The 11,025-nt window shown below is 54.1% G+C and overlaps 1 protein-coding gene across 1 annotated transcript; it reads right to left on the reverse strand.

Moving 5' to 3' along the window:
• Nucleotide 1: 1 nt before the first annotated feature.
• CSUI_009838 (lariat debranching enzyme a) lies at nucleotides 2–10,999 on the reverse strand. The gene is made up of 11 exons (XM_068069947.1): nucleotides 10,382–10,999; nucleotides 8,293–9,302; nucleotides 7,885–8,009; nucleotides 6,532–6,648; nucleotides 5,840–5,997; nucleotides 4,862–4,983; nucleotides 4,257–4,342; nucleotides 3,585–3,751; nucleotides 1,841–2,834; nucleotides 573–1,294; nucleotides 2–230 (listed from the first exon to the last, which is right to left on the reverse strand). The coding sequence occupies exons 9-11, from the start codon at nucleotides 1,975–1,977 to the stop codon at nucleotides 121–123; spliced, it is 969 nt and encodes a 322-aa protein (XP_067918077.1). The 5' UTR covers nucleotides 1,978–2,834; nucleotides 3,585–3,751; nucleotides 4,257–4,342; nucleotides 4,862–4,983; nucleotides 5,840–5,997; nucleotides 6,532–6,648; nucleotides 7,885–8,009; nucleotides 8,293–9,302; nucleotides 10,382–10,999; the 3' UTR covers nucleotides 2–120.
• Between the last annotated feature and the right edge of the window lie 26 nt (nucleotides 11,000–11,025).

Consider the following 11,025-nt stretch of genomic DNA (forward strand, 5'->3'; position numbering starts at 1 on the left):
TTAGCCGTAGAATTACCACGGTTGCGGCTTTGATAGGCACGCGATGAGTGCAGAAAAAAAGGCTTCACAAATGTATTCCTGTGGACGCGCAACCTCTGGTGGCTGCTACGAGCCGCGGCGCTACTCATGTAACAAGTCCAGGAAGATGTCTAGTTCCTCGCGGGAGCCAGACACTGTGTTCGTAAGAGGTGTGGTAGAGCTCGCGCGGTCAGGGCTGGTCCTTATGCGTTCTGCGAACACAAGAGGTCGGGACACGGCACTCGACTCGGGCTCCCAACTGGTCGGCGGTGACGTCACCCAATCAAAATTGACAAGAAGTTCACCTGAACGACACTGTGTGAACACTTGCAGGGCCTAACTGTCGGAAAAAGGAACACTGTACAGACTTTTTTCGTGCGCGTACGCTTCCCAGTAGATTACATACAGTGCTGCGGGTTGCGTCTGTCTGAGAAATGCGTCGGGACACCTGATGAGCTACGGGCACGTGTTGGCAGTCTCCCCCAACGGACTATCTAGTGATCCACGACACAACCCGGAAGGCTCAAGAACAGCCTGAAGCCCAACATCCGTACTTGCAAGTGTAGCCGGCGGGTCTCCGAAAACGTCGTCCTTCTCCTGAAAGCCCAGGACCTTCAAGAGAAACAGTCGCTGCGCTTTCAGATCCCGGTAGGGCGCATCAACAGTATTCCAGTGAGGCCAGACGTAGTAGTCACGGCCGGGTCCGGGTTCGTCTTCCTCACTCAGACTTCTCTCTCTTCCATGGTCCTGCGCTTGTTCCCACCCCTTACTTGTGTCTTCACCATGGGTTGTTCTCTCGGCCTCATGCAGCTCACCCTGGCCCGAGGCGTTTGCGCCTTCCCTTGGTGTGATGTCCTCAATCGCGGCCTCTTCAGTGCCTAGCTCAGAAACGTCACACCTTGCTTGGCTGGTCTCGACACGGAGGCGTTCTGAACCGGTAGCAGAAGGTCCCGAAGAATTTTCACCGCCGGTGCACCTGGAAGCACCCAGTGTAAATGACGGCGGTATCCGCTCGCCCCGAACCAGCGGGCCGGGACAAATGGATGCAAAACTATCGTCGGACACGCCGTTTGAAGGGCACCCGTCACACCCCCGACGAAAACGACCAGACTGCATACACTGGGTTGCTGTTTTCTGGAGTGTCGCGGCGTGCACATGATCTCTTCGGCTCCCGCTGGCCTCCCCCGGGTCACGCCGCTTCCCCCGCCATCTCAGCTCCACATTCATCGAGTTCAGGTTACGCAGCAGAGCCTGATAGTCGTCTGCTGTCGGCTTCCTGTTCGGGACCAGCAACATGACACCTTGCAAACCCTGAAGTCGCCGCCGGTTGACCCGCCTCCTAGTGAGTGCGGTCTACCCTCAGGAAGCGGGTAGACCACAGTCATCGGCGCATTCATCCGCGCGTATATATGTTTGTGGTGAGACCCGAAGCTGCCGAGACAGAAGCGTTCCCTGGTGTTCATGTACGAAGGGTGCACCTCTGACGCAGAGACACAAACGCGGTCGTAGTCACTTCGGCTAACCGTGACGTCTTGCTGAGACAGGCTGTTTGGAGTGTATCCGTGTGTACCTGCTATTAGAAAGCACACCCGCCATCACAGTCCGCAGTCGCCACACTAGAGGGCATAACTGCTAGGAGCAGTGTCTACCGAGCAATTACTTCACTCTGAAGCGTACACGTTCGCCAAGCCTCGACCTGACACCGCACTCCCTCCACAAGAACACACGGGGACAACGGCTGACACATTTCGCTTGAGTGAGCGGAGCCGCTTCAGGCTAAAACTTGAACCGCCTACTCCTCGACGACGTTGTAACAGCGTACCTTACACTGCAAGAGCTCGGTAATCTGCCCGTGGGAATGAGGCGCTGGGTTGCCCTGAGAATCCCAAGCCACTCGCGGTCGTAGCTGCTCGCACACATCGCCCATGACCGAGGGAAGAAGACGCCCGAGTAACGCATGTCGTTTTAGGCACCGGCGCTTTTGGAGTCACAACAGCCTATTGAGGGGAGACTGTACTATCTTTATGAGTCAAACATGCATACGCGACAGACGGGTACAAATGACGTACCGAGTCCGGTCCGGACGGCACGGCATCTGTACTGTCCGTCGCGGAATTCTGGCTAAAGAGTAAACGTACTCTCGACGTGAATACGTGTTAAGACGTCGAGGAAGATTTTGCCATGACAAACAGCTTTGCTGGACGGACTGTCTCTAAATACAGAGGTGCGTGTCCTTATAGCCATCAACTTCGAGCCCAACACAAGGAGACGACTGGCGCGATGACTGGTGCACCTCAACAGCCCTTTCCCAACTTGTCTCTGTTGGGCACGAGTCTCTAGAGAAATGTTTCATCTGACTCCGCTGCTGAGAATATACTCCATCTAGAAAACGACACCGAGACCCCATACGACACCCTCATGAAGGCGCACAGCCGACTTGCTCCCGCCGTCCCTGCTCACTGACTGTTCTACCTACGCGCTGAAGACTGTGAGTGACAGCCACCTCATACCTGGGCGGAACTCGCACAAGAGTGCAATATAAAGAAAACTACTCAGCGCCTTGAAGCCCTTCAGCAGGACAAGATCTCACTGAGCTCACTGACCATAACAGGGGCACACTACGAGTAGAAGAGCCGGAGTCCGGAGCCCCTTTGATGTACCCCGATGGCAAGCCGGGGGCGATCTCGAGAACCCGCAGAAACTGACGCCCGGGGAGCACTTTGTCCAAGGCAAGAAAGCGCGTGGCCTTCTCGCCTCCCGGGTGCACGTATACCGCAGAAAAGCATACGTGCATGTGGGCTGAGAACCAAAATGACCTGCCAGACCCACAGGAGAAAGACGGCGATTACACGAGCAACCTGCTGTACAAGGGTATCCTACCCTTGTGAAAGAGCTCAAAATGATACAGGTCTTCAGCACCAGACTTGAAAGGACTTACCTGAACATGCTTGTCGGACCGTCTAATGCCATGTGTGGATGAAAGTGGTAGAGCCTGCGAATGCGTCTACAGCCTTTGCCACGTACATCCCCCCGACTGAAAAACGACACCTCAGAGTACGCGAACAGAAGCCAACGCTACATTCACTGATGGACAGGCGGCGGGTCGACCCAGCATGTCCAGGCCATCTAGGCAAAGAACAAATATTCCCAAACGGCACGTAGCGTATCTGCCGAGCGTGGAAAGTTTGACCTGCTCTTCAAAGGAAAGAGTTTGTGCCCTGCGCAGTTGACTGCCAATACATGTCTAAAGAAGCTACCGGGGCCGAGCTCGAACTTGTGGCCACCGGGCCACTTCAGTGCGCGACCGCGTCCGAACAAATAGATCGGTGCCCCGCGGAACGGTACGGAACCCGCATCCTATGTGTTCGCCAACTCCACATTATATACTCGGGAGGTGGGTTGAAGTATAAAATGCTCGCACCCCTCACCGGAGAGCAGGGGAATACATATACATAGACACGTAGAGAGAGCGACACAGACACACATGACGACCTAAGTATATATACACTGCAGCAAGCGTTCCCCTCTTTCTCAGCTTGTAGCTACTGAAGCTCCAGCTGCCTCACGGTTGAAGTTTCTTGAGCAGGGCCATTGTGTGGGGATTTCCCAATTCCTGCCTGTCCATGTCAGCTGCGAAGTGAGGCTTCAGCTCAAGAAGCTGTCGCTTATTTCCAAAATCGTAGATTCCTTGGGGCCAGTCGTGGGTGACGACTATATCCACTGGGCCACTCAGCTGTATGCATTCCGCAGCCATAAAGTAAAGTACCGGGGTTATCGTGATCAACCGTCAACTACAACTGAAGATAGCGAGCAACCTCGCGTTATCTCTACGTGAGGAGTGGCATTCCACGAGCACGAAGAAGAAGCAAATCCTTCGTTCTCCCAGACAGTGGTCCGAGAGAAGTTCAGTTTTTCTTTTGGCAAAAGTACAGGAAGAGTTCAACGGCTGTTGCGTCCTCTGTCTGACAAGTTTCGCTCCGTAGGCAGAACCATGTACCCCGAACCGGGAACAGTACTGTACGGCGTCATGCGACTCCATCAAGCAACCACAGCGGTTCCTACACTACCTCGCTACTCCACATGCGCCACTGCTTCGTGACCGCGGAAAACCCCAATCCGGAGTGGGTTCCGTTGAAGTAACTCTTTGTAAATGCTCTGTTCTTCGCTCTTCGGCAACTCTGTCGTGTGAACAGCATGCGCAAAAGGGCTCGGCATGCAGTATGCCCGCTCGCTTTTACCTGGCCAAGTTTGAGAACTTCGAACTCTCTGACATGATAGGCGCTCCGCCGAGTGTCCTCGTCGAATGGAAGCCTCTCAAAGTGACCTGAAAATAGAAGCACAATGGAAAATGTAGTAGGTACTGGTTGCCAAGTGTGCATCTGGCCCAAAGGGTTCCGATCTCACAGCTTCGAGAGACTAGTGTCCGTACATTCGCGTTCTTCCTCAAGCGCATGCGTGTATATATGAACGCAGGCACAACCCGCGTCATACATGCTGTAGCTACAGAGTTTCAGCAGCAGAGTTTCACCCGGGCAGAATACTCACGGAAGCGGCAGCGTCAAAACGAAGACTCTTTAGTGGCATGGCAACCAGGTCAACGAGAAATACAGCCTGACGTGTAATCAGACAATAGGTCGCACTGTTCCTGCCAAGACACAGTCCTGCTGGTTATCTGGAGAAGTGCACGCAACAGTCTGACGGTGCTAACCGACAGACCTCCTTCACGCGCTGTGAGTCTTCAACCCAGAGCTCTTAGACCAGGCTCTCTTCTGGAATCCGGCCTACTCTCCCGTATAAACTGGTGAGCCAGGAAAAACTCCTGTCCAGCCCCAACAAAACTAACCTCTTCGGTAGTCCTGGGGCTTAAAGATGCCCGACAACCCCGCAATACGCAAGCCGCCCACATTCACCACTCCCGAGTGGCCGAGGTAAAATATGTTTGGGGCAACCCAACCGCCATAGTACCTGACAAATGGAAACACGCGAGTGAATTCTCAAAGAAAGAATACCCCATCTACTCTGGGCGGCTCGCTCGCAGCAGTCACTGCCTGCAGCGGAAGCGAGCCAACTAGCAGGTCCCCGCCGAGGAAAGCAATAAACCTAGCCAGAGAAATAAACCCTCTAACAATGTTTCGCAACGCTTCATCACACAAGCATATGTATCTCTCATATCCACTCCGGGCCGCAGCATCGCAACACGCGTCAGCCTCTCAAAAAAGAGCGAAGTCGACAGTCACCAAAGCTACCGACTCAAGAGTGGAACGAAGGGGATTTGTTTCGGCCGAGTTTGAAAAGTTTTCAGGGATCTTCGTCCCCCGCAGTTCCGAGGTCGCTTTCTCTGAGTCTGGCCGTCTCTGCAACCAGTTGCAGCGGCAGCCGCCGCCTTGTCCCAGATCGGACTTTGGTGGGTCCACGGTGCGCGCAGGATACTTGGATAAGCGAGACGTGACAGGAGAAGCCAACCGCACTGCGTAGTAGAGAAATAAAAGCTTACAGGCGGACTGACAACCTCTATTTGAGCAATATTTCTCAAAGATCTGTGTTTGGCCGGAGAAAATTCTTTTGAGTATAGCCGCACCACGCGCGACACGAACACGAATAAGCTTTTCGCAACCGACGGAGCACGGCAAATAGAAAAGTGCATTGCAGACACATACAAACAGTGAGCTATACCAGCTTACGCGCTAAGTAAGCCGGGGTGCGGAAGCCGAGGAGGAATCATGCTATCGGTTAGACTGCCGCAGGTGCGGGTAGGAACTCAACCATAGACAGTTCTAAGTGTCTGTATCATTGACACATGCACCCGCGTCCACCGACTTACAGCTCCTGAAGAACGTTCGGCGCCTCGTGATTCCCTCCAATGAAAAGAGTAAGGCAGGGCGCCTTTTTTCTTCCAGTGTAGTAGTCATGGAAATCACCCATGACACGGTACTTTGGAGGGCACGTAAGGTATTGCAGGTCGGCCTCATCTCGCAGACACTGGCGACAGAGGAGAAAGCAGGGACGCCGAGAGGGAGTTATCGAGGTATGCAGGTGTACAGGTACGTGGACAATACGCACATGAATCGACCGGAAGACAGACCAATACACGGGTGTGTAGTGTACAGCTATGTGGACACACAGTGCTGTGTACCCCTCCCCCTACCTGCCATAGCTCCACTAGGAAACTCAGGTTGACCTCAAAAAAAGATAAGACGTTGCCCAGCGGCAGGACGATGTCCACACGTCGCGTCCATCTAGAATTGTCGCCCTACCCGTTCAGTCAAAAAGAGTAGCATTCATTCGGAACATTCCGCCTGCAATAACACATGGGTCTATTCTGGGTGATCTGGACGATGCTTCCCTCTATGCCAGCGGAGAAGAGCGAACTCCCCTAGCTTGGTATATTCACATGCACTGGTCCTCCGTCCCCACCCACGGAAGCCTCCGTGGAAATGCCCGTGCAATCAAAAAGCCAAGACAGTATTTCAAGGAACAGCCAAACAGCAGCACAAAACACGGATGGGAGCGTACCTCGAAGTCACCACAGCAGATGAGAAGATCCACATTAATGCCTTCCTCCTGCTCAAGTCGCGCGAGGCTGCTGTAAACTGCGTCCAGTTCCCCATGGCAGCAGCCCTCAATAGCGACCTGTGAGTACACAGGACAGGCCAGGCACCCCCGTCATTGACACAACAGGCCCTTTCCACACCATCTTCTCTTTAGCCACACGTACACGCCGGGCCATCTGCCTCAAGATAACAAACGCCTAGCAGCTTGTCCGCGTTGCCGACCATTTGAGGCGTCCTAGCGCGCACGCGAATGCGAGAAATATAAGCGCGCACACAGAAGAGCAACGGCGTCCTGGACCCAATCACGGGGCAAGCATATCGACCGAAGACCCCCCCCGAATAAGTTATGAGAGAGATGGAAAATGCCACCCCCCGTATGACTGACGGTGTCTTTGAACCCACTGACAATAAGATGACAGCAGGCAGTGCAAGACAGCCCTCCTGCTTGCTCACCACACTGGCATGCACAAGCCCAATACACAAAACGCGCACGGAGCCCCGGACACGAAAACAACATAGAGTTTCCAGGGCTCGTTTACTGATGAAGCTTTCTGCCACTTGTTACAGCACGTGTATTTGTGCCCTGCTGTTAGGCCAAAGTATTATTCGGGCAGCGGCTCTTTCGACCATCTGTGCTCGGATGCTGCGGCCCCCTATTGGTCTGTGACGGAAGAAACGCTCCAGTAAAGGCACGTACAACACTTCTGGCTTCTCCCTCCAGATGAGCCCACGTTACGAAGAAGAACCGGACACACTTCGGGAGTCTCGAGACTACGGGTCTACTCAACGATCACAACTGTGCTCACTAGAATCATCCGATGGGTGAGAAGAAAGACACACACGGACACGACTGCTGCCATTCGTCTTACCAGGAGCCACCTACAAACTAAAAATCTACCAGTAGGCGGCTACAAGAAACTTGGGGCGTTCACATCTGCCTACGAAAACACAACTACTATCAGATTATGAGCAAAAAACCTGCCGGCGATCTCTCAGCCACGCGGCCCACTCGCACCGGAGCCGACTGTGAATGAAATGTAATGGGAGTATAGGCCTTTAACCCAGCAGTGCTGGCGAACGCCTTCCGTCACAACCGTCCGCGGCGTCGGAGGACTGGCTTCTGACAGAAAACACACCGCGACAGTACTTCATGGCTGCTCTTCGTTTAGTCCTGCAGTACGCTATCCTTCAACATACAACCGGCAATACACACCACGTACTCACAAACAGCTTCGCAAAGCGAGCAAATGCTACTGTCCGGGCTGCATAACTCTAGCAAGAAGTACCCGCCACTTCATCGCGTTGGCTGATGTACCTTCATCGTTTCCAGCTCAACAAACACTCCTGCTCACAAAGAGCAGCACAGCTCTCCCTCCTTCTTCAAATTTGGCTCCCCCGGAAGAAAGCACGGAATGCGGCCCTTCCACGCTCAGATGGAGTCTGCGTCAGTCGCATACTCAGGCGAAAAACAAAAGAGAACACAACACAGCTAGGGCAGCAGAGCAGAAAGTATACCCGAGGCTTGGCAAAGAGCCGCAGTACGAAGGCACAAAGAACCGCTACGATCCAACCAGTCAGTTCAGATCAACCCGAGTACAAGCATCACTTTCCAGAAGGCGAATTATGGAAGAAGTCGAGGAAACCGCAAGTTAAAGCGAGGACTCAGCCGAGACAACGAAACTGGAGCCGTCACTTCCCTGATCACTCCAACGCGATGCCGTACCTTAGGAAGGTCAGCGAAGAAGGGAACAAGAAAATGGCCCGGGCGGGGAATTCTTTCCACCACGCAACAGCTTGTCACCTCTTCCCCTCCGCCCCTTCTTCTCCGCCTCAATCCAGAGCCACATAAGACAGAGAATTAGGAGATCCAGGGAACCGGGTTCGCCGTTGAGCCATATCCGGCGGCCAACCCGGAGAAGAACGTCCAGCTCTGCTCAGACCGAATCGTTGAAACTACTGACTGGTTCTCCCGATTCCAGCAGTGCAACTGCATTTCTCGGATATGTCTCAGGTGCGCCACAGCCGCTTCATGAACCGGTATGCTTCCGGACCCAGCAACACACGGGAAGAGATACTGCCTGTGACCCTTTTTTGGAACGCGCGATCACGGACAGTTCGGGTATTCCCCCCTGTGGCGGCGCTTGGATACGCCTCCTATGTTTCTGTTGAAAACCATTCTTCCATGGACGGGGAAGCCCCGGCTAGTGGTGCGCTCGTCTTCACTCGTGTCGGCTGTGTTGAAGTGGAGAAAGAAGAAAAACTTGTCGAGGGGTAACAAGGCTTCTGTCGGTTACCGGAGTCTCTACGGAGGGAACAGGGTCTGGGGTCGACGCTGTTGGCAGGTCTACCTCGAAAATGACCAGGACCCCGCGACCGGCGTCGTGACGAGCAAGCGTGAGCACGGGTCAGAAGAGCGACTGGAATGAGAAAAGCACGCGGAGACAAAGAGACAGCTCGGCGTTGCCACTGGATGGCTAATAAAGAACTGTATCAGAGGGGTGCTGCAAGGTGTTTCAAGTTACCATCTCAAGGAACACTCTTCGGAGACCGGAGCAGTATCAGGCATCTCGCGACACTGGACACCAGCACTATCCCAGTGCGAGGAGACGAAGGTTCCAAAGTGTTCCGCCAGACTACATGCATGCGTGTCGCCGGGCTGAAAGACGTTCATGTCACTCGGACAGAAGGGCGAGGAGAGTGAACGCTACAAACCCCTATGGGAAGATGCAGAGTGGTGTGTAAGAAGAGCAGGATTGTCGCCGTTGGTTCTAGACCTGACTGGAGAAACAAGGGCGTTGCTTCCACCGCCACTGTGAGGGATCCCAAGCCCGGGCCCTCCTGGCGCCCCTGTTGGTCACGTTCGCCAGGGCGGAACCTGTCTCATCTGAACTTCTGGTGCAGCACAGTGTATCTAGTTCAGCCGATTCAGCTACATCTGAAATTAGAAATGAACCTATAGCTGAGAGCTGCTAATTTGTGTGACACCGGACAGCTGCCCCTTGTAAGCTGCCGGTGTGGAACTCGACAGGTATACTCTCGAGCCCAATGTAGCTCAACATCTCAGTGGAACGCAGTTTCGAGTGGCGACTTCAACACGCGATGTGAGTCCCAGCTAGGAAGGGAACACCTTCCTGACCCCGGCATCGGCGATCATCTTGAGAGAGACCAGTTACCGGTGAGACACCTCTGTACAGCTCGTTTTGTGGTCAAAAACCTCTGTACAGCCCGTTCACCGACTAGCCATCCCTCCGACCCGCAATCTCGAGTGAGCCTCTCTGCACAGGTCAGTTTTTGACGGGACATCCGCGACCGTCACTTCTAGCGAATATCTCTGGAGCTCCGGTTTCCCACTAGATGCCTCTAACGCTCAATTCTGAGATGGTTCCCCCAATCCAACGTCAGTTGTCGGTTGGATACCTCTGCACAGCTCAATGCTCGATGAGGCGTCCCCGTAAAGCTGAATCTGCACGGAATCAACACGGTTAAACTTCCGAACGAGACACCTCCGAAAAGGTCGGTGCCAATCTTGTTTCCCGACAGCTGCAGTACAGGCAGTCTGTAAGCGACGAAATTAGCAGCCGAATTCTCCAAAATATGACGGCTGAAAAAGTCCCGGGCGCTGCGCGGCCCGCTTGTCTTCTGTTGACACCGCGTGTCTAACAGCGGTCAAATCCAGGAAGCAAGCAGCTAACTGCTTCCTCTACATTTCAACTGCGGCAAACCATGCTTCTGCTTCCACGGGAACTGTTTTGGCCATCGTCAAACCAAACTAGCTCGGCTTCGGACACGGAGTGCCCAGTTTATTCGCCGAAGTGATCGTGTCTGGAGTAGCCACGTGGACAACAAGCTAAGCAATGAAGCAAGACGAACGACCGCCACAAACACTCTGTACCGCTTCGAAGTCGCCCGCACCACAGGAATACGTAACAAGGCTGCCCTGTCGAATGAGTGCACTGATTGCTGACTTAACCATTGCAGAAAAGTTCCCCGGAGCGGGAACCGGGCAGTCCGATGACTCTTCTAGGCTTTCCTTCGGCTTAAGCGTGTCTGCCAGTTGCTCCGACGGCCCGTTCAGCGTTTCCACGTCTTCAGATCTGCACCATCAACCGCAGAAGTGCGGAAGGGTTCTCTGGACCCTCCACATTCCGCCACCGACCGACTGCCGCCGAAAACCAGAAACTGGGAACGGGGATTTTTTCGACTCGCGCGGTTCACTGGCATTCACGTACCACGGGCGCAGTACGGTTGGTTGTTCAGTGTCTTCTTCGTGAAGCCGGCTTGGCACTCACAGTCGTAGGTAGTGGTCGACAACGCCTTGCAAGCCAAAGCAGCCTCCGGAGCTCCGCAGGGATGCACCGAACAAGGGTCGGGCTTTACGCAGGTATCGCTGCCGTTCACGGACTCGTTTACGTAGCCCTCCTTACACATGTGCCTGTGTAAGGAGGGCTACGTAAAC

Source organism: Cystoisospora suis, assembly GCF_002600585.1.
Source record: "Cystoisospora suis strain Wien I chromosome Unknown contig_6154, whole genome shotgun sequence".
Lineage (NCBI taxonomy): Eukaryota > Apicomplexa > Conoidasida > Eucoccidiorida > Sarcocystidae > Cystoisospora > Cystoisospora suis.

Excerpts from the sequence above, each read along its gene's own strand:
- CSUI_009838 (XM_068069947.1), bottom strand. The coding sequence starts at position 1,977 with ATGCGTTACTCGGGCGTCTTCTTCCCTCGGTCATGGGCGATGTGTGCG. Across the intron at positions 1,295-1,840 it reads CCGAGCTCTTGCAGTGTAAG|GAAGCCGACAGCAGACGACT; the intron begins GTACGCTGTTAC and ends GGTCCCGAACAG. Across the intron at positions 231-572 it reads CCCGCCGGCTACACTTGCAA|AACGCATAAGGACCAGCCCT; the intron begins GTACGGATGTTG and ends TTGTGTTCGCAG.